The following is a 23,245-nucleotide window of genomic DNA, read 5'->3' on the forward strand; positions in this document are numbered from 1 at the left end:
CTTCTACATTACATCCCATCCAATCTGGTGTGCTTCTCCTGGTTTATCAGTGTTACAAATTTTGAGAGCTATAAGGCAGAAATTGTGGCTATGCTCTGCAGGATGTCCAAAATTTCTAACAGGGTGATACAGTTAAAGTTAAATTCTTAACTGACTGGTAGCTATGGGGCGTGTGCATGAACTGCTGGGCTTCCAAAGTACAGGGAGATGGGTGAGAGGTAGCCCAGCCCAACCCCTTGAAAGCTGGAGATTTCAGTCACAAAACCCACATAACTGAGTGTTTTGTTTAATTTTTGGATGAGGATCAGCCTAGCAGTGACGTCTGCCAGGAGCATGGTGGCGATTGTGGAATATGAAGTTTTTTGGCTGCTGGAGATCTGTTTGGGCGGGTGCAGGGGCTTACATGGCCATGATCTTTTACCAGCCATGATCCAGAGACTCAGAAATTAATCTTAAAAGAGATCTACACGTTAATCCATGCCACCATGCCTGCCCGGAGGGGAAGGGTGTTGCTCCCTTCTGCCCTTTTCCCTCTGGAAAGAAAGATGGCAGCCGCTTCGGAGCTTTGTGGAAAGCCAGGCATGAGTCGGTTGTGGTGGGGCGACTGAAATCTCATGGGAAGGGGGGCGTTCCTGGCTCGTCCTTCACGCCCTACTAAGGTCAGGAGTTGCCCCCCACAAGCCGCTCTCCGGCTCGGCCATGGCTCCAGAGAACAGAAACCATCTCATAATTATCTGACTCTCAGCAGAAATACTTCCAGGCTTAATAAGTAAAATACCAGAAATCCAAAATCGCGCAGCTGCAGTCGGCTATCGCGGCCGCGCGACATCATTTGATTCTTGTAACCAGCTGTAGAAAACTGTGGGTCAGCTGTGGGCAGAGAAAATGAAGTTAAAACAGGAATAATGTGTGTGTGTGTGTGTGTGTGTGTGTGTGTGTGTGTACATATGATTTTAATAGAAAAGTGGAAAGAATACATATATATAACTTTGAGATTTTTTTTGCTTTTTGGATCACATCCGGCGATGCACAGGGGTCACTCCTGGCTCATGCACTCAGGAGTTACTCCTGGCTCTGCTTGGGGGATCATGTGGGATGCTGGGAATCGAACTCGGGTTGGCTGCATGCAAGGCAAATGCCCTAGCCACTGTGCTATCGCTCCAGCCCCCATCACTTTGAATTTTAAAATAGTTTCTATATCGTATCTTTAGAGAAATTATAAGACTGTTACAAAGAACACCCCTATAGCCTACCTTCCAGATCCTCTTGTTAACATTTTGCCACTTGTTTTTCATTTTATTAGAGAGAACATTCAACTAACAATGAAGTTACATCATGCCAAGCTTGCTTTACTTGTCGTGCATCAGCCATTAATATATAAATTCTATTTCCACTGTGTAGAAAGACAAGATTTGGGGGGTGTGTGGGATGGTGGGCATACCACAAGATGCTTAGGTCTTACTCTTAGGAATTACTCCTGACTGTGCACTCAGGGATCACTCCTGGCAGGGCTTTGGAAGACCATATGTAGTGCCAGGGATCAAACCAAGATTAGCTACTGGCAAGACAAACTCCCTTCCTGCTGTGCTCTCACTCAGTTGCCTAAAATCCCTCAGCAGAGTGACGAGTTAGGACTTAAACAGAAGTCAATTTGATGGGAAAATCCAGGTTTTTGATCATCTGTATTTATTAGTAGATCCAGAGGCAAACATTTTTGTGTGTGTGTGTGTGTGTGTGTGCTAAATATTTATTAAAAACTCAAAGCAGTACTCCTACATAAAAAAAAAAAACTTAAGAAAACAACTGCTGTTAATGTCACATCTCTGATTAGGTACAAACCAACTACCTTGTTCCATTATATTTTTATTTTATCTTATTTTTTATTTTCATAAAATTGTTCACAATAATATACTACATTCAGTATTTTGACACCAGTCCACCACCATCACACCTTCCTACCACCATTGTTTTGAATTTCCCACCACCACTCAACCTGCCGAACAGGCAGATGCTAGATAATTTATTTGTATTGCCTGTGAATAGCATAGGAAGCCGTGTGGCATGAGAGCGGCCCTGTGCTCCTGGAAATCTACAATTTTAGATAATTAGAAATCTCTGCAACTAGCTGCTTGGTTCCGAGACTCTTTAGTTTGTCTCTGGATCATGTCCATTAATGAGCTTAAATAGTAGCCGGAGGCATCCATGGTCCCCTTGGGGGCGGGAAGATGGGAAGGGCAGGCTCATCCCCTGTCCCATGAGGCCTGGAATTTGCCGTCACTAATCCTGAGTACCTGGTCTTTTCACTGGGTTCTGGAAGATGACAGCCACTGGGATTCCTAGGGGGCAGGTGGAGGGACAGTGCCTGCTCCCGTCTAAGGCACCTCAGTGAAACTGGCCTGGCACAAAGTCCAGAGGCATCTCTGCAGTGAGCTGCTCCATTCCGAGATTCTTTTGTGTGTCTCTTGATCATGGCAGAGCCCTACGTCTTATCTTAGATTTCGCTATTAGTGGTATAACCATTAACAGTTTATTTTGCAGCTGTGCGTGTGTGTGTGTGTGTGTGTGTGTGTGTGCATGGAACCTAGTATCCCTGGTCTGACTCATTTTAGGTTATTTTCAGTGAAGTACCTCCTTTTTCTCAGTTAAAGTCAATATCGTGAAGACCAGGATAGTCACCCTCTCTGCCCCCTTCCCTACCCTCCCCCCAATCGTGGTGCTTGTTGTGGATTGTGCATTAGATTAAGGTGTTCTTACCCTCAATCTTGGTGCTCACCAGGAGTCACTTGTATTATTCAGACATGCTTCAGTGAGGCTGGAGAGATAGTACAGTGGGTAGGGCTCTTGCCTTGCATGCATCTACCCAGATTTGATCACCAGCACCACATATGACACCCCTCCCCTCCCCTCCCTGCCAAGCCCACCAGGCGTGATCCCTGAGTGCAGAGCCAGGAGTAAGCCCTGAGCACCACTGGGTGTGGGCAAACACCCCATCTTTGCCTCCCCCCACCCCCCACAAAAGAAACGGACCCCAAGACATGTACATCACCAGGGGATGGTATTCCTGGCTATGATGTTCACGCAACTTTTCAGTTGTGGTATGTGCATACACTTGACTATGGTGTAGCCAGAAATCATCTGCTATGCTAGGGATCAAAGACAGCAGAACTGACAGTATCATGCTTATAGCATGTAGTAGCCTGGGGGTTGTATTTCTGGCTTCATGTGTGCAAGATTGTGGATTAGCTATGGATCTATATACCTCCCCCAGCTCTTTATCTATATAAATCAGAGTTTTATTTAGTATTGTTTTCATTTTTTTCATTTCATCATCCTGTTATTCGTCGATTGCCTCGAGCAGGCCCCAGTAACGTCTCTTTCATCCTAGCCCTGAGATTATATTCAAGGCTATTTAGGAGAGTGAGACCCATCATCATCAGAGAGCCCGGCAAGCTACCCAGAGAGCCCGGCAAGCTACCAAGAGTATTCGATATGCCAGACACAGTAACAACAAAGTCTCCAATGGAGACGTTACTGGGCCCACTCGAGCAAATAGACGATCAACGGGAGGGCCTTTACTTTACTTAGTATTGTTGATTAATAATAATTCTAACTAATTTAAATCTAATAATCTAAGCAAAAATAGTAAAGTTTGCATGTAGTTTGCTTGTTGAAGTCATTGATGAAGAGATCGTGTACTTTTTTTCTTGCACCTAGTTTTCATATGAAATAAATTACTGTTTGCAAGGGATTAACCAGAGAATTTTGTTTCCTGGGCAAAGTATCTATATGCTGTTTGGCTTGCATATAATTTCCTCGACTGTTTCTTGACCTAACCATCCCTGTGAGTTCAAGATTCTTGACCTTTTCTTCTTCTCTAAGCATATTGATTTGAAGACCTGAGACGATGACAAGGTTTGCTCTGTGTTTGGAGCTGTATTCTCCCCCCTCGCCCCCGTTTTTCTCAGGGGCGCTGTCCCCTCAATTTTGATAGTAGAGTTTTTAGAACCTTGACTTAAGATTGTAAATTGGTACCACATAGGCCAGCTAAGGTTGACAGGTTTTGGACTTACTGATGTTTAAATTTTAATTCAATTTGTAGCCAATAGTCAGAAGCCAGAGAATTTTTTTTACATAGAAACTCAGCTTCATCTTTTCATCTCTTCTTAAAAGGGAAAAAAAAGATAATTCATGATCTGCCCAGAGCACTTGACTAGTAGAGTGGAAAGTTCTAGGTTGTTACATTCCTCATCTTGTTTCATAGCTGGTCTATAGATGGCTCTTCTATCTTAAACTTGTTTGAAAATCTGGAAGAAGTATACTTTGATGAAGTATTTAATGGTTTTGCTTTCTTGGGTAAAAAGAAAAACTAAGAAATAAGTTCAAGAGCTTCTCTGAAATTACTCTTTCCCCAGTTCTTTAAGTATTTTATTTCCGTCATTAGGGGACCAGAGTGGCTCCTAGATGTCAGAGAGCTGCAGGCGTCTTCTGCTGGTCATAGGTTTATTTTCCTCTTTATGGCGTCATCGTCGCACCCGAACCATGGCCAGCAGAGGGTGCCATCCACTCACTGAGTCTGCTGACATTTTGGCTCAGCTGAGCAACAGCTGTTGGGCATGTGCCCCAGGTCTGTGTGAGAGTTTGGGCATGTCCATTTGGTTCCCATCCATAGTGCCCACCCCTTAGACCCTGGCCAGGTTATTGTGTCACTAGGGACTCTGTTCAGTAACAGGAAACTGGGGAAAGTTTAATTGTTTTCTCCTTTCTCTCTTTCCCATGCAGCTGAACAAAAGGTTCATCCTCAGTTTTCTCCATGCCCATGGGAAGCTGTTTACCCGGATTGGGTAAGTGTGCAGGATGTTTATTTTATTTTCCTACATTACAAGTCATTTTGGAATTTAATATTGTTAGCAACTAGACTGTGTTTGTAACTGAGGGCACAGGGTGTGAATTCTTAGAGGCCTCCACCTTCTCTTCCCTTCCCTCACTCTCCTGCTGTGCTCTGGAGTCTGGGAAACATTGCTCTCTGTTCCTGTCTCTTCTTTCCCTGGCTTTACTGAGATCCCTGCCCCCCTTCACCTCCTTTAAACAGTCTTTTCCCCACCCCCACTCCAATCCCTCTGGGTTTTTCTTTCCACTGCCTTCCGGCTTACCCCCTGGTGAACTCTTCAAGGAAGTCAGGCGCAATCCCTGGGTACAGCTGCTCAGTCCTCCTTGGGAGAATACTGTCCACCAATTTTCTTTTAAAGAGCAGAGCAATGTTTCCTTTTTGCCAACATTTTCCCTTTCCTTATGAACTATTCTGTTTCCATTTGTGCTTAGGTTCCCGCACCATACTGCTGATCTTAGTAAATACCAAGTTTATGGTTCATGGCTTACCATGATGTACATATAAATCTCAGGGAAGGTGGTATATGTGACCCATTAAATCTCTGGAGAGAGGAAAGTTTTGTGTATTCCTTTTGTTGTAAAAGGTGTAAAATTAGTGATGCAGAAACCTAAGCAGTGCCCACATGCCAGTTGGAATGCGCTGAATGCCTCTTCAGTCCAGGAGAGGCATAGGAGACAGTGCTTCCAGGCAGGTCTTCTACTGCATTTCAATATTTTCTGAGTTTTGAGTTTTATTGTGAGCTACCTTCTGAGGTTTATTTAGATCAGAGACCCCTCAGTTGTCGTCAGTATTTCCTTTTCACTTTCTGTCATAACCTGTCTAGGTTACTCTGTAATTCTTTAGGTTTTCTTAGTGGCAGTATGAACTGTTTCAATTTCTGTTTAGTCTTGTACTAAACTTTTTTGTGGGGTGGGCTGGGGTGGGCGTGGGCTACACCTGGCAGTGCTCAGGGGTAATTCCTGACTCTGCACTCAGAATTATTCCTGGCAGGATTCAGGGAACCATATCGAGTGCTGGGGATCTAACCCAATTCAGCCACATGTACACTACCCTCTGTACTGTCACTCAGGCCCCATGTTTATAGTATTTATATATACAAAATTACTGCATACCACCACCACCACCAAGTATTATTTGTTGGTTTTTGTCTTTTGGGGGACCAGCCTGTAGGCGCTCAGGCGCTATTCTCAGCTCTGTGTTTGGGGGTCACTCCTGGCATTTCTTTTTCTTTTCCTTTTCCTTCCTTCCTTCCTTCCTTCCTTTCTTTCTTTCTTTCTTTCTTTCTTTCTTTCTTTCTTTCTTTCTTTCTTTCTTTCTTTTGCTTTTTGGGTCATACCCGGCAATGCACAGAATTTACTCCTGGCTCTTCACTCAGGAATCACTTCTGGCGGTGCTCAGGGGACCATATGGGGTGCTGGGAATCGAACCCAGGTCGGCCATGTGCAAGGCAAACGCCCTACCCACTGTCCTATCGCTCCAGCCCCATCTGGCATTTCTTGAGGATCACATGCTGGGGGTTGAACCTGACCAGCTGTTGAGCTATCTCTTTTGCCCTGTACTTTACTTTTTTTAGTTACTAAAATGCTTTTTTTCTTTTTTTAGTAACATTGTTCCATGAATGGTAAATTAAAAAGTAGGCAAGGGCTACAGTGATAACCTTTACTGGGTAGTCTTGATTTTGATTTGATTTGGGCAACATGGAGTAATGTCATCAATGCATTTCTATTAGTAGAAATAAAGCAAAAGTAATTCACTTAGGGGGGCTGGGGAAAAAAAAGTAATTCACTTAGGAAAACTAAACTAGTAGGTGTGGGTCTTGGAAAGATAGTACAGTCGGTAGGGCACTTGCCTTGCATGCAGTTGACATGGGTTTAATCCCTGGCATTCCATATAGCCCCCTTGAGTTCCACCGGTTGTGATCCCTGAGAGCAGAGCCAAAAGTAAGCTGAGTACTGCTGTGTGTAGCCCCAAAACCAAAAGAAAATGGGAAAAAAAGGAAAGAAAAGAAAAAAACTAGGTGTATCAATATCTTCTTATCTCATCAACATGTAAGCTCTATTCTGGTAAGACTGTTTCTTTAACACTTATTTTCTGGTGTCCAATATATAGTGGTTGCTTCAAAAATACTTGTGAATGAATGAGTAAATCAATTTAAAAAAAAACTGGATAGATTATGAAAATAGACCAGAGGGAAGGATATACTGTTCTTTCGCAAACTATAGTATTCTCAGGTTCTTCATTAGTGTGTAATGCTAAGTTGCACGTGGAAGGTGAATTTAGGGTTGAGGAAATAGCCCAAAAGATTGGAGCACATGCCTTTTGTGTGGGAGACCCAGAGTCAATCCCTAGCACCACATCATCTCCTGGGGAGTAGTGGTGATGGTGGCCAAAAGCAAAACACAATGAAAATAAAAGGTATGTAAGATGACATTGACATCATTTTATTTTATAAACAAATCCTAGCAGGAAATATAATGTGCTGTACTTAAAAAGGCACTATGCTTCATTATTTAATATTTTGTAGCATTCTATCTCTCCCTCTCTTTTCTTCCCCCCTCACCTCCCACCCCCATCTTCATTTCTCTCCCTTAATCCTGTCTCTTAGTTTTGCAGTGCTGGGACCTAAGTCCAGGACTGAACTAAACTATACATCTCTACATGTAAGACAACAACACATGCTTTTTTTCACTGAGCCACATCCCTGGACCTAGTTCTCATTGTAAAAATCTTTCTTTTCCCTTACTACCTTTCCATTCAGTATTTTTTTTTTTTGCCCCCTCATTTCCTGCTTGTTCTTTAAAGTTCATGTTGCTCCAAATCGGAATATTTCAACTTCTGTACTATTGATAGTTTGAATTTTACAGTTCTTTATTATGAGGGATATCCTGTACATTGTAGGATGTTTAGTACCTTTTGTCAAAGCCTTCTACCCACTACATGCCAGAAGCATACCCTCTGCTTCCCTATCTGTGATTCCTTTGTTCCCCTATTTGTGACAATTAAAAATTTCTTCAAATGTGCCGAATGTTTCCTGGGTGGCAGAATTTTCCTGGTTTGGAATAACTGAGCTCTATTACAGATTTGGGGACTTAAGCAGTTATAAATCTTAATCCTGAATGTAGCAAAGTTTCACATAAATTTTTATCAGGTTAGCTTTAGAACATTTTCTTCTTTTAAAATTCTTGTATTTAGAGCCCTGTTAATCGGATGAAGAACCACAATAATTATTAAAAAATTGCGGAATGAAATTTGAGAAGGAAAATTAATCTTAGCAAAAATTAAGGTTAAAAACGTTTTTCAGAGACAGCTATCAGTACCTTAACTGTGTTTAAATATAAAAGAGTTACAACCAGGTACTCTTGATTTTTATGAGATAACGGCAAGAAAAAAGTAGTTTTCAGTTGCAGCTTAAGATATTTGCATTAGATGTAAGAAAATTTCATGGAGGGAAGATCTTTGGAAATTTCTTTTGGGAATATTTAAAAATAAGTATTATCTCATTTGTCAATAAGTTACATGCTTTAATTCCTTTTTTTTCTTTTTTTGGATCTCAACTATTTCTGAATATGACATACTCTGTTGGCAGAAGGATAAGACCAGTCTAGTTCCACCTTCATAGAAAATGAATTATAGTAGTGTGCACATGAGGAAAATGTAAATTCTAGGCACTACAGCCCTTCAACAAATATTCTTTTTATGCTGTTATGCTCTCTTAGAGGTTAAAGAGAATTGAGCCCCATATTTATTCTGGAAAACAGAGAAAGCAAGAATGTTTCTTTTTCTATTGAAAAAAAGTTATAGAAATCTGTAAGACTAGAAAAGCAATGAGCCTAAGCCCCACACAACATCATGGACAGTTGCCTAATTACTAAGAAGATGTGAAATGTGGGAGGCGTTGAAAATGAATTAGGAGTGAGGAGATTGTAATGGGGAGCAGCTGAAGACACATCACTGTTTTTTTGAGAAAAACCCCAACATTGCTCTTCTGGTTTTTGTCTTCTGTATTTAGTGTTCAAAGTTGCATCGGATTACTTAGGTGCCTACTATGTGTAAGTTGAATTTTCTCTCAATATCCAGTGGAAAAAAAGCTTGTGTTAAAGGGTTCCAAAAAAAAAAAAAGGTTTTTTTTTTTTTTGCCATTAACCAGATACAGAAAGAACTTTGTGTGAAGTCAAAACCTCTCTGATGGGGCTGGAGCAATAGTACAGCGGGTAGGGTATTTGCCCTGCACACGGCCAACCCGGGTTCGATTCCCAGCATCCCATATGGTCCCCCGAGCACCGCCAAGAGTGATTCCTGAGTGCAGAGCCAGGAGCAACCCCTGAGCATAGCCGGATGTGACCGAAAAAGCAAAAAAAAAAAAAACCAAAAAAAATAAACAAGAAAAAAAAAACCCTTCTCTGGGCTTCATTTTCCTTATTAGTTGTTTAAATGGATGATTGGGGTCAGAGAGATAGTATAGCAGGCAGGGCATTCCCTTGCCCTAAAACAGAAAGAAGGGAGAGAGGGAGGGAGGAAGAGAGAAGGGAGGGGAGAAAGGAAAGAGGAAATATTATATTCTGTAGTACTGTGATCCTTACACCCTCCCTACCTCCCCATTCATTTCTGTCCTGTAACACAGTTTTGTTTTTGCTACTGGGTTGCTTTCTGTATTGTTCAGTTTTTTAAAATTCAGAAGTTCAGGAGGCCTGATTCTTTTCAGTTGGGCCACACCCAGCTGTGCTTGGATCGTTCTCTTAACTCTGTGCTCAGAAATTGCTCCTGGCGGTGTGTGCGTGAGCATATGAGGTGCCAGAAATCAAACATGGGTGTACCAGGTGCAAGGCAGGTGCTTTACCTGCTATTCCGTCTCTCCAGCCTGGCCCAAGTATTTTCTGCGGAGAATGTTGTCTAGCCCAGAGTGTTGCTCTGCATATGAGAGGTTGGGTCCTGCCTGTTAAGTCACTGTCTGAGTAACTCCCCAAATTAGGTGCCAATGTTACCTGAAAGGTAGCTTTCTTGAAACTGCCATTCATATGAGTCAAAGGGTCTAGAGATCAGCTCAGAAAGCAGTTGCATAAATCAGAAACATTTATCCTTAAAATCATTGTATCATATGTAGTTTTAAAGGGTAGAGAGACAGGATTTCTCTCAAGCTCAGGAAGAAGACTCAGTGAGGGGTGCTACTTGGTTCCTGATAAACACTTGCTTTCCTGGAGAGAGGCAGACCAGACTTGCACTTGGACTCCACTGAGAGAGGTCAGGAATTCAGCAGCCTGTAGACTTTTGATCTGGGTCAAAAAAAGAAAAAAACAAAAATTTTGCTTCTGTTATTACCTTAAAGATAACACTTTAATTTTCACTTGCTTGCATACACCCATTGATTGCTAACTTCTGAGTCTGTTGGAATTCAGTAATATTCTGGGTTTCAGAATTTTTAAATAGAATGTTTCATCTTGATTCATTTTTATTATTTTCTTGATTTTTCTTTTTTTCTGGGTCTCCCTAGTAGTGTTGGGGGCCTCCAGGGCTATAGTCAGTGGCGCTCTACATAAAGGTCATGTAGTGCCAGTGATTAAACCTAAAACCATGTATGCCATGTGCTGCAGGCATGTGCTGCACACCTTTGGGTTATCTACTTTGGTCCTTGGTTTATTTTTAAAATTAGAATTTTTGTTTAATTGAATCACTGTGGGATACACCGTTTCAGCATTGTTCATGATTGGGTTTGATTTGTACAGTGTTCCAACACCTGTCCTTTCTCCAGTGTATATTTCCCACCACTAGTTTTTGCTGTTCAAGGTTGTCCTCTTCCTTCCCCTCTTCCCTCTCCTTTTTCTCTTTTCCTCCCCTTCTTTTTCTCTCCCTTTCCTTTAAGGTATGGAACCCAGATATGGCAAGTGCTCCACTGCCGAGCTGCATCCCTAACGTTGATGTTACCATCTTTTTTTGATTTGTCTCTTCCTCCTACTTTTCCTCTTTGGCTGATGTGATGCTGCTTCTTGGCTAAATTTTTACAAGTTTACATATTTACAAGTTCAAAATATTACATATTTAATATATTATATATCTCCTTTAAAAGATTAGCGTTACAGGACTGGATAGTACAGCAGGTAGGGTGCTTGCCTTGTAAGTGGCTGACCCGGGTTCAATCCGTGGCATCCTATATAGCCCCCTGAGCCCCACTGGGACTCATTTGTCAGCACAGAGCCAGGGGTAAGCCCTGTACATCACCAGGTGTGGCTCAGAGGTGGTTTTTTTGTTGTTGTTTTTTTTTTTTAAATAAACATTACATGGGCTGGAAACATAATGCAGAGGCTAAGGTACTTACCTTGCAAGAGGCTGTGATCATCGCAGTGGTTCAAGTCCTGAAAATGGCACTTCATACAATTCCGCAAGCACCACCAGAAAAACAGCACAACACAACAAACACCCCCCCAAACACACACAAACACCCCCCCAAAAAAAAACACCATTGCAATAATGCTAAATTCTGTCTTCCGCCCTCCTTCTCTTGCTTCCTGTCTCGTTGTTCCATATTATACTTACTCTTGGCTCTATCTAGGGGAACCATGTATAAGTGCCAGGGATCAAACCAAGTTATTGATGTGCAAGACAGTGTGCCTTAACCAATGTAATATCTCTGGCCCCTGACATTTCTTTTAAAAATAAAATTACCCTTTTCTTTGCTGCTGCTGTTGTGATGATGGAGGCTTGCACTTGTGTGGTACTCACACACTTGACCAACATTTTTGACAAGAGGTTGTGTTCATTTTGTTGCAGTACTTGCACACACTTGGCTATGTATGGCAGAATGTGGTCACACTGGAGGTCTCAGAGCAGAGTTGCTGGGATCAAGCTTGGTGCTTATTGGGAATTACACTCATGGATTCAGGCTTATAAGGCAGGCACTCTACCACTGAGTTACTGAGTTATACCCCCCTTGTCCAGCTAAGGCTAAAATGTCTTTCTTTCCTCTGTGCTCCCCAAAGAGATAATACAAAATATCAGAATAATATATGGGCCAGGGATTTGACCCAGTGGTAGAGCACTCACGTTTTATGTGTGAGTCCCAGTTTTGATTTGTAGTACTGTACAGTTCCTTTGCAGTGATTCTTTAACACTTTGGATGTGGCCCCCTGCCCAGAGAACAGAAATCAGGATGTATATTCTTCAAGACCTTTTTGTTTTTGCTTTTGCTTTTTTGTTTCTGGGTCATACCCAGCAATGACTAGGACTTACTCCTGACTCTGGTGGGACTTGGGGGACCATATGGAGTACCAGGGTTTAAACCCAGTCTGCTGTGTGCAAGGCAAGTGCTTCCCCACTGTATTACTGCTCCATTCCCACTTCGAGACCTTTTTTTACTGCATTTACACCTCACCCTTTTTACTGCATTTTATGAACATATATGTATCCATAAAAAACATAATTATGTTTCATGTTTTTTCCTGAATAAAATTTGAATGCTATCATTATCTCAGTTTTATTATGTTCATTTTGTAATATGGGATGCAGCAGAGATTTTCTCAAAGAGAAATGCCTAAAGCTACGTATAATTTGTTTGTTTTGTGGGGATGGGGGGGGTAGCACTCCCAGTAGTGCTCAGGGATCATTCCTGGCAGGATTCAGATGACCATATGGGGTGCTGGGAATCAGACATCCACCCCATGTCATCCATGTGCAAGGCAAGCACCTTCTCCACAGCTACATGTAATTTGAGGTCAAAATCAGACTGCATTTGGCTATGAAATTGGCAACCAGAAACTTCATTATTGAACTCTGAGGAAGTTTTTATGTGTATCCCTCAGTTACTGCCTAACAAAGCTGATCTTGTTTGGGTAGATTCAACTTCTCTCGTATCTCAGAATTTAAATTTCTCTAACAAACTGATGAACATTTGATTTTTTTTTCTCATTTGAATCATATTGGGCTAGTTGAAAAGTAAAGAGATTTTTTTTTAAATAGCTTAAAAAGTGAATGTTTGGCCTTATGCTCATTTGAGACTTCAGTCTGATCTAGGGAGTATTGATGGATCTGTTTCAGTTCCTGTTCCCGGGAAGAGGCTTCCTCAGACACAGCTTCGAAGCAAGACTGTCCCACATGACACTTCTGTCATGTTGTTCTGTGCTGGCTCTCTACTGCCTTTCAACACGGAGACACATGTCTCTGAAACTTGCCCAGCGTGGCTGCTTTTCAAGCAAAGTGAACTCTGCTTTTCTCGTAATGAGAAGTGCTAGCCCCCCTCCCCACCTCCACCAGAAAGAGTGCTGCACAGTGTCAGGATTTAAAATGAAACCTTTGTTATAGCCCATGGGGGAAAATGGAGCCAGTCCAGCCTCAAGACATATCTCTCTCTGCCATTCCAAATCTTCCAAGAGTTTAAAGATTCTGAAACTTTTGGGGGTGTGGGGGAGAGGGCTGGAGGGTTTTGTTGTGAAGCTGGGAGAATTACATGTAATGGAACTCTGCAGAAGTGTGGGGGAGGGGGTGGCAGGAGGAAATGTATGACAAGTTTTGTGCCAGTGAGAATGAGGACAGCTAGCAGAGAAGGGAACTGCAATATAAACTGTAATTGACCCATAGTTGTGGCGTGACTTCTGGGTACCAGAAGGTGAGTAATAGGTTGCCATCTAAGAGTAAGGAATGAAGATTACTAAAATGCCACAAAGCACTGGAGCTTTCTCTCTCTTTCTCTTCTTTTTAAATTTTTTTTTGTGATTTAGGAAAGCTACTATTTAATGGGGAAAGAGACAATGTTTGGGTAAAACTGGAAGTACCTACTCTAGGACTTGAAACTGTTTCATATCTTTGCAAACTGTTCTCTTTCCTGTGGCTTTCCAGAAGCTATTTATTAATCTTGCCTAGAGCTATACCTCACCCCACACCCCAGTGTACCACAAGCAGTTTATTTGTTGCAGGGTGGTTGAGGGATGGTGGTGGCTTGAAGATGGATAAAAGATACTTTGCTGACCGTGGATTGTTCAGCATGGCCCCAAGGCTCATGCCTGGCTTTTCTCTCTAGCACCAAGTTCAAGTTTACTTCTTTGTTTCTGAGGACTTCAGCTGTGGTTTGTTCCTGTTGCCAAAGGAACTGCAGGCATGCACTGCTATTTGGGATCCAGTGGCCACATTTGGCAAGCACTGGTTTCAATGACCTCTCTTTAGGAGCCCTAGGTCACTTGCTGGATTTCTACCTCCCTACTTTACAGGCTCTTCCTGTATTGGGAGTGGCAGTTGGCCAGGGCATTATATTTCCACTGGCCTGAAAATATACAGGCCCTGATGAACAGAGGCCTGTGAGAGGGAGTAGGAGAGCAGCACCAAAACAACTGAAGCAGATCATTGAGGCCCTAGCTTTAGGAAATCTTCAGGGAGAAATTTGTGATTCTTAGATGGAGCAGTTAGAGTGATAGTACCTAATAAGATAGTCCCGGAAATGTTTGTTTAATCCTTGAGAATACTTAGATTCGTTTTCAGAGGTTTATTTTTTATTTTTTAAAATTTTTTTAATTTTTGAGTCATACCCGGCGATGCACAGGGGTTACTCCTTGGCTATGCACTCAGGAATTACTCCTGGCGGTGCTCAGGGGACCATTTGGGATGCTGGGAATCAAACCCGGGTCAGCCACGTGCAAGGCAAAAGCCCTACCTGCTGTGTTATTGCTCCAGCCCCTCGTTTTCAAAGTTTTAATTGAGATAACGTGGTTTACAGTCATTTTAATGTTTATGCTTATGGCATATAAAGTTAGTACACCACCAACTCTTTAGATTCTTTAGATTTCTGAGTCTTGTTTTGTATAATGCAGTTTTCATACCAGAGATTTTAGGAATATGTCTTAGAACGTTAAAGAAATTTTGTTTGCTCTTTAGAAAAAACTGATTGTTTCAGAGAGAAACTGATTTCAGCTTGAATCTAGTTATTGCCAAGGGTTAGGAAATAGCATACCAAAGCATAATAACTCATAGCAATTTATCAAAAAGTTGAGTTGTTTCCATCTCTAAACCTTGAGCACTTTTTTCTCTTAAATTTGTTTACATCGTAGGATCCCAGAAAGGTCTGTGAAAGTCGTAAAGAAACACTCTAGGTGCTAATTTTCTGCTTTCCAAGAGAAAAGATTGTGGAGATCAAGAGTGAGTGTATGTGTATACTAAATACTCTTGGACATGTGCCTTACTGATGGGGTCCTGTGCTTGTAGGATGGAGACATTCCCTGCAGTGGCTGAGAAGGTCCTCAAGGAATTCCAGGTATTGCTGCAACATAGTCCTTCTCCTATTGGAAGTACTCGCATGCTGCAGCTTATGACTATCAACATGTTTGCTGTACACAACTCCCAGTTGAAAGGTAAGGATCGTCCAGTTTTATCTGTCAGTTAAAAGAGTGATCTGGATTCTTTACTCTCTTTCCATATCATGACACACACAGTCTTCCCAGTTATTTCCTACTCAATCTTTAGCGTTCTCTCTGCAATCTGTATGACTCTACGCTTGGGTGGGATGAAAAGAGAGGATCATGGGTATTGAGCTTAATTTGTGAATTCAGAGATGCTGTTGCACATCTGTCCATGCTAAAGGCAGCAGCAAGGCCTCTTGGAGGCTGCAGACCCAGAGCCTCTCCAGAGCCTCTCCCTAGGGAGAGGCATTGCTGAAATGTTTCATTGCAGAGACCATACGCTTGGCAGGGATTGGGAATAGCTGTTTCTGGACTCATGTACCCTGTTTGTTCAATATGGAAAAGTCTGGTTCCCTATGGGATATCCCCTGTGGGAGCCTGCCAGAGACTAAAAACAGAGAATTGATGAGCTTTGGTGACTCAAATCTGGAAGCACAGAAAAAATCACCAGGCCCAGAATTTGTCTAATATACTAATGTGTATTCTGAAATGTTTTTATGAACACTCTAGATTTTTTTTTTTTATAGTGGACCTGGGGTGGAGGGGTGGTTGGTGGGTGGTTGAAGGGATGAAGTAATTGGCATGATTTTTAAAGTTTTCTGATAAAGATGGATGTTCCTAAGGGTCCCTTTCCTTTACACAAGTTAGGTGAAGATGGTGTGGTTTGACTTAATAGAAATATGTAGAAATTGTAATAATGTTTTGTTTTAGTTTGCAAAGCATGTATTCTATCTTTGTGAGCCATCTTCCTAGCCGAGATCTGTAGTTTTAGACAGAGTCTGTACAGTTTTTTTTGTACCCTTTTTTAGGACTGTCTCTTACTTTGAAGTTGATTTACTTTTCTTAATTGTGTTTAGGGGTTATGTGTGAGCTTTCTGGTTATGGGGGAATTTTTCCCCTAATGAGCGGATTTGCCACACTTTTTCTTGAAATCTGACCACTGAGACACTGCAAGATCTTTTGTTTGTCTCTTCAGGTTTTCAATCACCTTGGAATTCTAGAGGAATTTTTCTTCTTATACCTACTACAGGTTTAGATAAGATTTCACAGGCATAGGTGTAATTTTGAAGTTTGCTTATTATTTTTGAGATTTTTAAAATGGAATTGAGGAAGCCCAAAGTTCTGATGAATAGTGGTGGTTTCCAGGAAAGAGGAAATAAAGTTTGTAAAGTGCTGTTGTGCGAAGTTCAAAGGAGAGAGAGAGGGAGTCCTTTAACCTTACTTTGTGGGTTCTTCTATCACAGACTGTTCTCAAGAAATGGGGTTTCTAGAGGTACCATCCTATTCATTTTTCTACCTCCCTCTAATAACCTACAGAGTTTAGTGAGCTGCCTTTCAGAGCTACAGCTTTTGCCAAGGTGTTGTTCTAGTGGTCTCAGGAGATGTGAATATGAAGGACCTGCAGCTCTTCCCTGGAAAGCATTTGTTGTCAACAGCTTTTGCTCTAAAAAAAAATGAATACCTTGAACTTTTCACAAGGCATCAGTGAGTTTTCTTGTAACTCTTGTTAAGTCAAGGCTAAGGAAGTATAGAAAAAGGAGTGAGGAGGGTGAGATGGTAGGACCAAAGAAAAAGGGAAATCTGTGGTTCTCTTGGAGACGAAGGTACGTTTTCTAGGAGGTTGGTCATAGTGAGGATCCACTAACCAGAAAGAAGCATCACAGCCTGTGTTTGAGACCCTAATCATCTGGCCCTGTCATGGCTCTCACCTCCACGAGGCAACTAGGGCTGAATGTAGCATAAGCTGAGGTGGTCAGGAGCTCCAAAGGGTGTTTCAGGGGAAAAACAGCCTGGACTACAGGATATAACACTCAACTAGGACAGAGAGCTCTGTGGATGTGCTGCCAAGTACCCGGTGTGCAGCTGAGGCAGCCGTCCAGACCCCACTGTGTGGGCTGCCATTGGGAGAGGGGTGAGCAGAGCACTCAGCAGGACTGGTTGGTGGGAAGATGCACTTTTCCATTTCCCAGCACATGAGTCATCTTCTCTGGGCCCCTGTGCCGTGCTTGCACGGACAGTGGCAAGAAGGGGGTGTTGTGGCTGAGTAGCAGCATCTGTGCCGGGGGTGGAGAGGGAAGAGGGTTGGGGAGAGGGTAAAGATTTAAATCCTTCACTAATCAGCAGCAGTTTGAATCACATTTTTATGAGTAAGGAAGTGATAAATCAGCCCTGAGTGTTCAGCCCCCAATTCCTGTCAGTTAGTGCCCTTCTAAAGGCTTCTCTCCAGGCCAATCTGTATACTGTCAGAGTTGCCACTCAGCCACATGGGTTCCTGGCTGTCTGGAACTAGGAAGCCAGGGCTTGATATTTCCTGGCCCTCCCAGGTGCTTGGGGTCTGTATTGATTTGGCAGTCACTGCAAATTATAGAACATCTGGTCCATCATTTTTCATTCCATTCCTTTGCAGACATGTCCTTCTGGGTGGGTGTTTATGTATGTCAGATTTTGAACTCTGTAGAGAAGGAGCATTCCATCCTGATGCAGAGGAGATCTGTGGCCCCCAAAGCGCTTGGGATCCTCTTAGTCTATGCCTGAGCCTTCCCTGGAGATATGTTATGTAAGGAGGGTGATTTCGAAGTAACAGGGAAGTTCTTACGAAAAAAGCATATTCTTTATTTTCCTCTAATTCACTTTTTGATGTTCAGAGCTGTATAACTATCCTCTTTTTAAAATACTGAGTCTTGTCATGAAATGATAGTTACTGTACTACAATATGGTTACTTTTCAAATGTTCTTTCCTTGTAGACAGGAGAGATAGAACTTTTTAAAAGTTTTGGCCACCTCACAAGGCAACGTGAGGGGGAAAAACTTAGATGATACTGACAAAAAGAAATCTTAAATTCTTTTGCTAGATTATTATTTTCCCTGGAGCTCATGAAGGCTGAGGTTGTGAGGTAGATTTGTACCCCTCTCCCTCAATTTCCCTCCTCTCAGTAGGGGAAAGTAAGTTGAGTTATGCCACCTCATTTAACTAAATATACTTTCAGGTCTTGGCAGTGATCTTAAAAATCAGGGCTGTTAGTGGGAGCCCTTTATCTGCTCTCATATATACCCCATGCAGAAATCCTATTTCTTGGGAGCTACAGTCTAGAGTTCTAATACTTCATACTGAAGTAACTGGGGATAGATAAATTTGAAGAATTCTTAGTCCTTAGCATAATGCCTGTTATTTATTAAGCACTCAGTAAGTATTTATTCAATACATGGCTGAAGAAGGCCATAGTTCTGGGCAGCTCTCGTTGAACAGTATGTTCCTTAATGGCCATTCTCCAAAATTGTCCTTTGGTGAATGACGGGGTGGTGATGAGATAGGTGGTTCCCAGAGTGATGTCACAATTGGTAATCTCTCTGTAGCATTCCTGAGCCTGAAGGGAGAAATGAGGCCTTCTCCACGTGTCTCAGCATTTAACACTTCAGTAGCCATCTGATTGGCTGCCATGTTGCTGGAGGGTGAACTATTGATCTAAACCACAAGTACTTCAAGAATTTTAATTTAAAAAAAAATTCTGTAATTTAAGGAAACAAAACTCTAGTTTCTTGAAGAGGAATAATTGAAGCAACATTGTGGTAGGGCATCACTGAAACCCCATTGCATCCTCCATCTGTGCCCAATTTATTCCAATCTGGCCTCCCCCCCACCCCACCCCTTTCCTTTTCTCCCCCTTTTTTCCCTCTCTTTAAAAAAAAAGTTTTATAATTCCTGGAATCAAAACCATCTCAGGCACACACTGTTTTATTTTACAGTATTATTGGATTATACTTCCTATAAATCATTGGATGTTATTCATTGGCCACCACTGCAATAACTTCCCTTTTCTTTGCCCTAGCCCCCTCTTTTTCCTCTTTCCCTCTTCTTTTTCCTCCTTTACCAGTTCATGATTACAGTAAGTCATCATTTAGGCCTTGCAGAAAATCTCTGGTGGCAGCAAGAGGGCACCCAAGAGATACTTCTCATGTTTGTTATTGGTGCTCCCTGCTTATAGGGACTTAGGAGCTGAGACTCGGGTAGGGACTGGACTGGCATTCCTTTCGTCCTCTTTTGTACTTGCTCTTACGTTTAGGTTTTAATTCAGAAGGTACAGAATGCCTCTAAAGGGATAGAGAAACGCAACTATGTACTCGGGACTGATGGGGCTTAACTCAGATGGGGGGGATAACTGATGGAATCTCACAACTTGATGGCATTGTTGTGTGTGGAAGTTAGGTTTAGTTCAGACATTTGATTCACAACCAACCCTAGAAACCTTTAATAAACCAGTTTTCTCTATTATAATTTAAGCATCTTATCTAAACAGAGTGTATCAATACCTAATCCTCTGCTTGTCAGAAAAATTGCGAATGAAATCCACCTTTTATAGAGGATAGGTCTGAAATTAGCTGTATTATAAATTGTCCTTTTCATCCTTCCTGTTTCTTTAGTAGTAGAAGCCCTTGGCATTTTTCTCCGTAAGGATCCAATAGATTTCTTTTTTTTTTTTTGCTTGTTTTGTTTTTTTGGGGAACTGTACCTGGTAGTGCTCAAGTTTTCTCCTGACTTAGGGTTCACAGATCACTTCTGGTGGTGCCAGGGAGTGAGCCTGGATAGGCCACATGCAAGGGAAGTTTTTTGCCCGCTCTTCTATAACTCTGGCTTTAGATCCAGTAAGTTCCTGTGGTAATCCATATTACCTAACCTTAATTTTTAGGATTTTTCAATTTTGATTAAAGTAACAAAGTACTAACCTGGCCAACAAATTCTTTGAGAAATAGATTTAAGGATCAGAAGAGACTTTAAATCTGTTTAAAAGATACGTCAGATGAGTACAAATATTTTCAACTCTGTCTTCTGTCTCTGAGGGAGATAGAGCTATCAAGAGGCTTCTATGTCTTTTCTCTTCAAAATTCACTGAGAGGAAAAAAAGGGACCTTTCTACCTTCCTGACTTTGAATTCTAGGTTCCTTTTTGTTTTTATAGTACATCTGTTAGTGAAGCAGTGGAAAACTTAAGAAATAACAAAACTTAATCATATCAATTTAGTAATACTTTATTATAAACTTAGAGTTAGGCCTCTTGTGTCTCTTGAGGAAATTGTTTTTGCCCTGAGGTGATAGTGTGGTTCTGCATCTGTTGCATAGAATCACATTGTTGCCTAGTAGCTACTGTAGGCTTGATACCTCCGCTGGCTTTTTTTGTAACTACTTGTATTGATTGGTTGTTTTGTTGGTTGGTAGCCTTGTGGAGAAATCCCACTGAACTACATAATTGGTCTTTATAACTTCTCAATTAAAAAAAGTTTTTTTCAAGGATGAACTTATTGTGAGATAATATTGAAGTTAACATTGGTAGCAGTATTTACAATTTTTAAACATTAAGTAAGTAAGTAAGTAAAGGCCCTCCCGTTGATCTTCAATTTGCTCGGTTTGCTCGAGTGGGCCCAGTAACGTCTCCATTGGAGACTTTGTTGTTACTGTGTCTGGCATATCGAATACGCTCGGTAGCTTGGTAGCTTGCCGGGCTCTCCGAGAGGGGCGGAGGAATCGAACTCGGGTCGGCCATGTTGGCCGCGTGTAAGGCGAACGCCCTACCCGCTGTGCTATCGCTCTTTTTATTTATTTATTTTGGGTTTTGAGTCACATCCATTGGTACTCTGGAACTGACTGGCTCTGCTCAGGGATCACTCATTCCTGGGGTGGGTGGAAGGAGTGGGGCTTGGGGGACCATGTGAGATACCAGAATTGAATCCAGGTTAGCATGCACAAGGCAAGCACCTTACCTGCCAGCAGCATATTCTTGATACCTCTTACTACCTTTCTTTAGAATTTGCTTCTCCTCCTCCTTTTGCCCCATCCAGTATTTCTTGGTTTGGTGCTTGGTGCTTCCTGGTAGTGCTAGGAGACCTTATGTGGTGCTGAGGATTAAACCCAACTTCCTGTATACTAAGCATATGCTTTTAGCTTGTTGATCTATGTCTCTGGCCCTTTTTAAGTTTATCTTGGGGGAATAAAATAAAAATCTAAAATTTTAAATGAGAAGATTCAGACCAAATATCTACTGTTGAATATGCAGAGGAAGTAGGGTATGGGTTGAGGAATAAATTGTACTTTGGACCCCAAACGAGTTGGTCTAGGGGGAAATTGTAGCCTTTTAGAGGTAATGATCAGTGAGAGCCACTGAACAACTTAACAATTCATAGTTGCTGCATATGTGTTCTCATTTGATATATTCTAACTACCCTCAGAGATGGGTTGGACACATACTTTATGTCCTGTTTTAGAGATGACAAACCTGTCAGAAAGGTTAAGATTTTTAAGCAACGCTTCACAGCTAGTAAATTACACAGAGGTCTCAGAGGGCCAGTTTTATACATTGAAAGATTTGGGAACAGGGGAGAAGAGATTAAAACAATTCTATACCTAATTGAAACAACTGAAGAGTGCACACAATTTCTACCTCACCCATTCCACCCCAAGAGCAGCTGCTGTTCTTTGAAAAGAAAACAATCCTTGAGTTTGATCTTAGAAAAGAGTCAGTTAGAGATGACATTGGGTAGTCAGAATTCTGCCAGATTGCTTAAAGTTCAAGTGGTTCTATAGGTAATAAACTGGCAGAATGATATGACCTGGGCAAACCCAGGCTCTTCTGTCTGGGGTTCATATTTGCTCTTGTTGTGCATGAAGGATATTCTCTTTTAATGAATGTATTGCTCATGACCACTCGGAAAAAGAAATGTTTCGTCTTTCTCTTGTTTAGTATAAATAATTGTGTCTCTTTTTTCTTAATAACTTTTAGGAACATTATTTTTGTTGTTTTCCTTTATTATTATTATTAAGGTAAAGTAAAGTAAAGGCCCTCCCGTTGATCATCGATTTGCTCGAGCGGGCCCAGTAACATCTCCATTGGAGACTTTGTTGTTACTGTGTCTGGCCTATCGAATACCTCACGGGGAGCTTGCCAGGCTCTGCCGTGCGGGCGAGATACTCTCGGTAGCTTGCAGGGCTCTCCGAGAGGGGCGGAGGAATCGAACTCGGGCCGGCCATGTTGGCCGCGTGCGAGGCAAACGTCCTACCACTGTGCTATTATTATTATTATTATTATTATTATTATTAGCCACATAACAGCAGTGCTGTGGGCTTTCTCCTGGTTCTTTGCTCAGGTGGTTAATCTTGGATTGGCTGCACTCAGGGGGCCATATGCAGTGTTGGAAATTGATTCTGTTTGGATCTACTGAGTGCAAGGCAAGAGGCCTTACCCGCTGTACTCTCTCTCTGGCCCCAAAACTTATTTTTATTTAAAATTTTTGAGCCACACCAGGCAGTGCTCAGGGGTTACTCCTGGCTCTGCACTAAAGAGCTGTTCTTGGGAGGTACTCAGGAGACCTAATATTAGATGCTGGGAATCGAACCCAAGTTGGCCATGTGCAAAGCAAATGCCTTACCTGCTGTGTTTTACCTTTCCAATCACTAGTTTTCCTTTTTTATTTTAGGGAAGGGACACACCTGACAGTGCTTGATGGGTGTCGTGGTGGTGTTTGGGAGACCATGAAGTGTCAGGGATTGAATTTAGGACTTCTGTATGCAGAACATATGTGTTCAGCCTTTTGAGTTATCTCCCTGATCCATATCCATTCTTCTGTTTAAAGCTATTTCTCTTTGAAACTCTTATAGTACTATTATGTACTATATATTTTGTTTTATATAGACCATTCTGTATTTTCTTTATTATGGGGTCAGGGGTTTGCATCACATCTGGCAATACTCAAGGCTTACTCCTGATGATGTGTTCAAGGATCACTCTTGCCAGTGCTCAGAGGACTATACTTGGTGCCAGGGATCAAACTGGTTTCAGCTGTCTACAAGGCAAGTGCTTAACCCCTGTGCTAACTGTCCCCAACCATCCTATGTTTTAAAAAAGTTTTTGAGACAGTTTGCATATATTAAAATTCATTAATTTTCAATTTGTGTTTCTATGAATTTGATCACTTTAGACACAAGTAATTACTTATCA

At 41.8% G+C, this 23,245-nt stretch overlaps 1 protein-coding gene across 1 annotated transcript in view; it reads left to right on the forward strand.

The window, feature by feature from the left end:
- Positions 1-23,245, forward strand: part of SMG6 (SMG6 nonsense mediated mRNA decay factor) — a 283,804-nt gene that overhangs the window by 66,151 nt on the left and 194,408 nt on the right. Inside the window, exons 9-10 of the mRNA XM_056127857.1 lie at positions 4,780-4,841; positions 15,068-15,213. Coding sequence (XP_055983832.1) covers positions 4,780-4,841; positions 15,068-15,213 — 208 coding nt within the window. The remainder of the gene's footprint in view (positions 1-4,779; positions 4,842-15,067; positions 15,214-23,245) is intronic.

This window comes from Sorex fumeus, unplaced genomic scaffold (assembly GCF_029834395.1).
Source record: "Sorex fumeus unplaced genomic scaffold, SorFum_2.1 ptg000063l, whole genome shotgun sequence".
NCBI lineage: Eukaryota > Metazoa > Chordata > Mammalia > Eulipotyphla > Soricidae > Sorex > Sorex fumeus.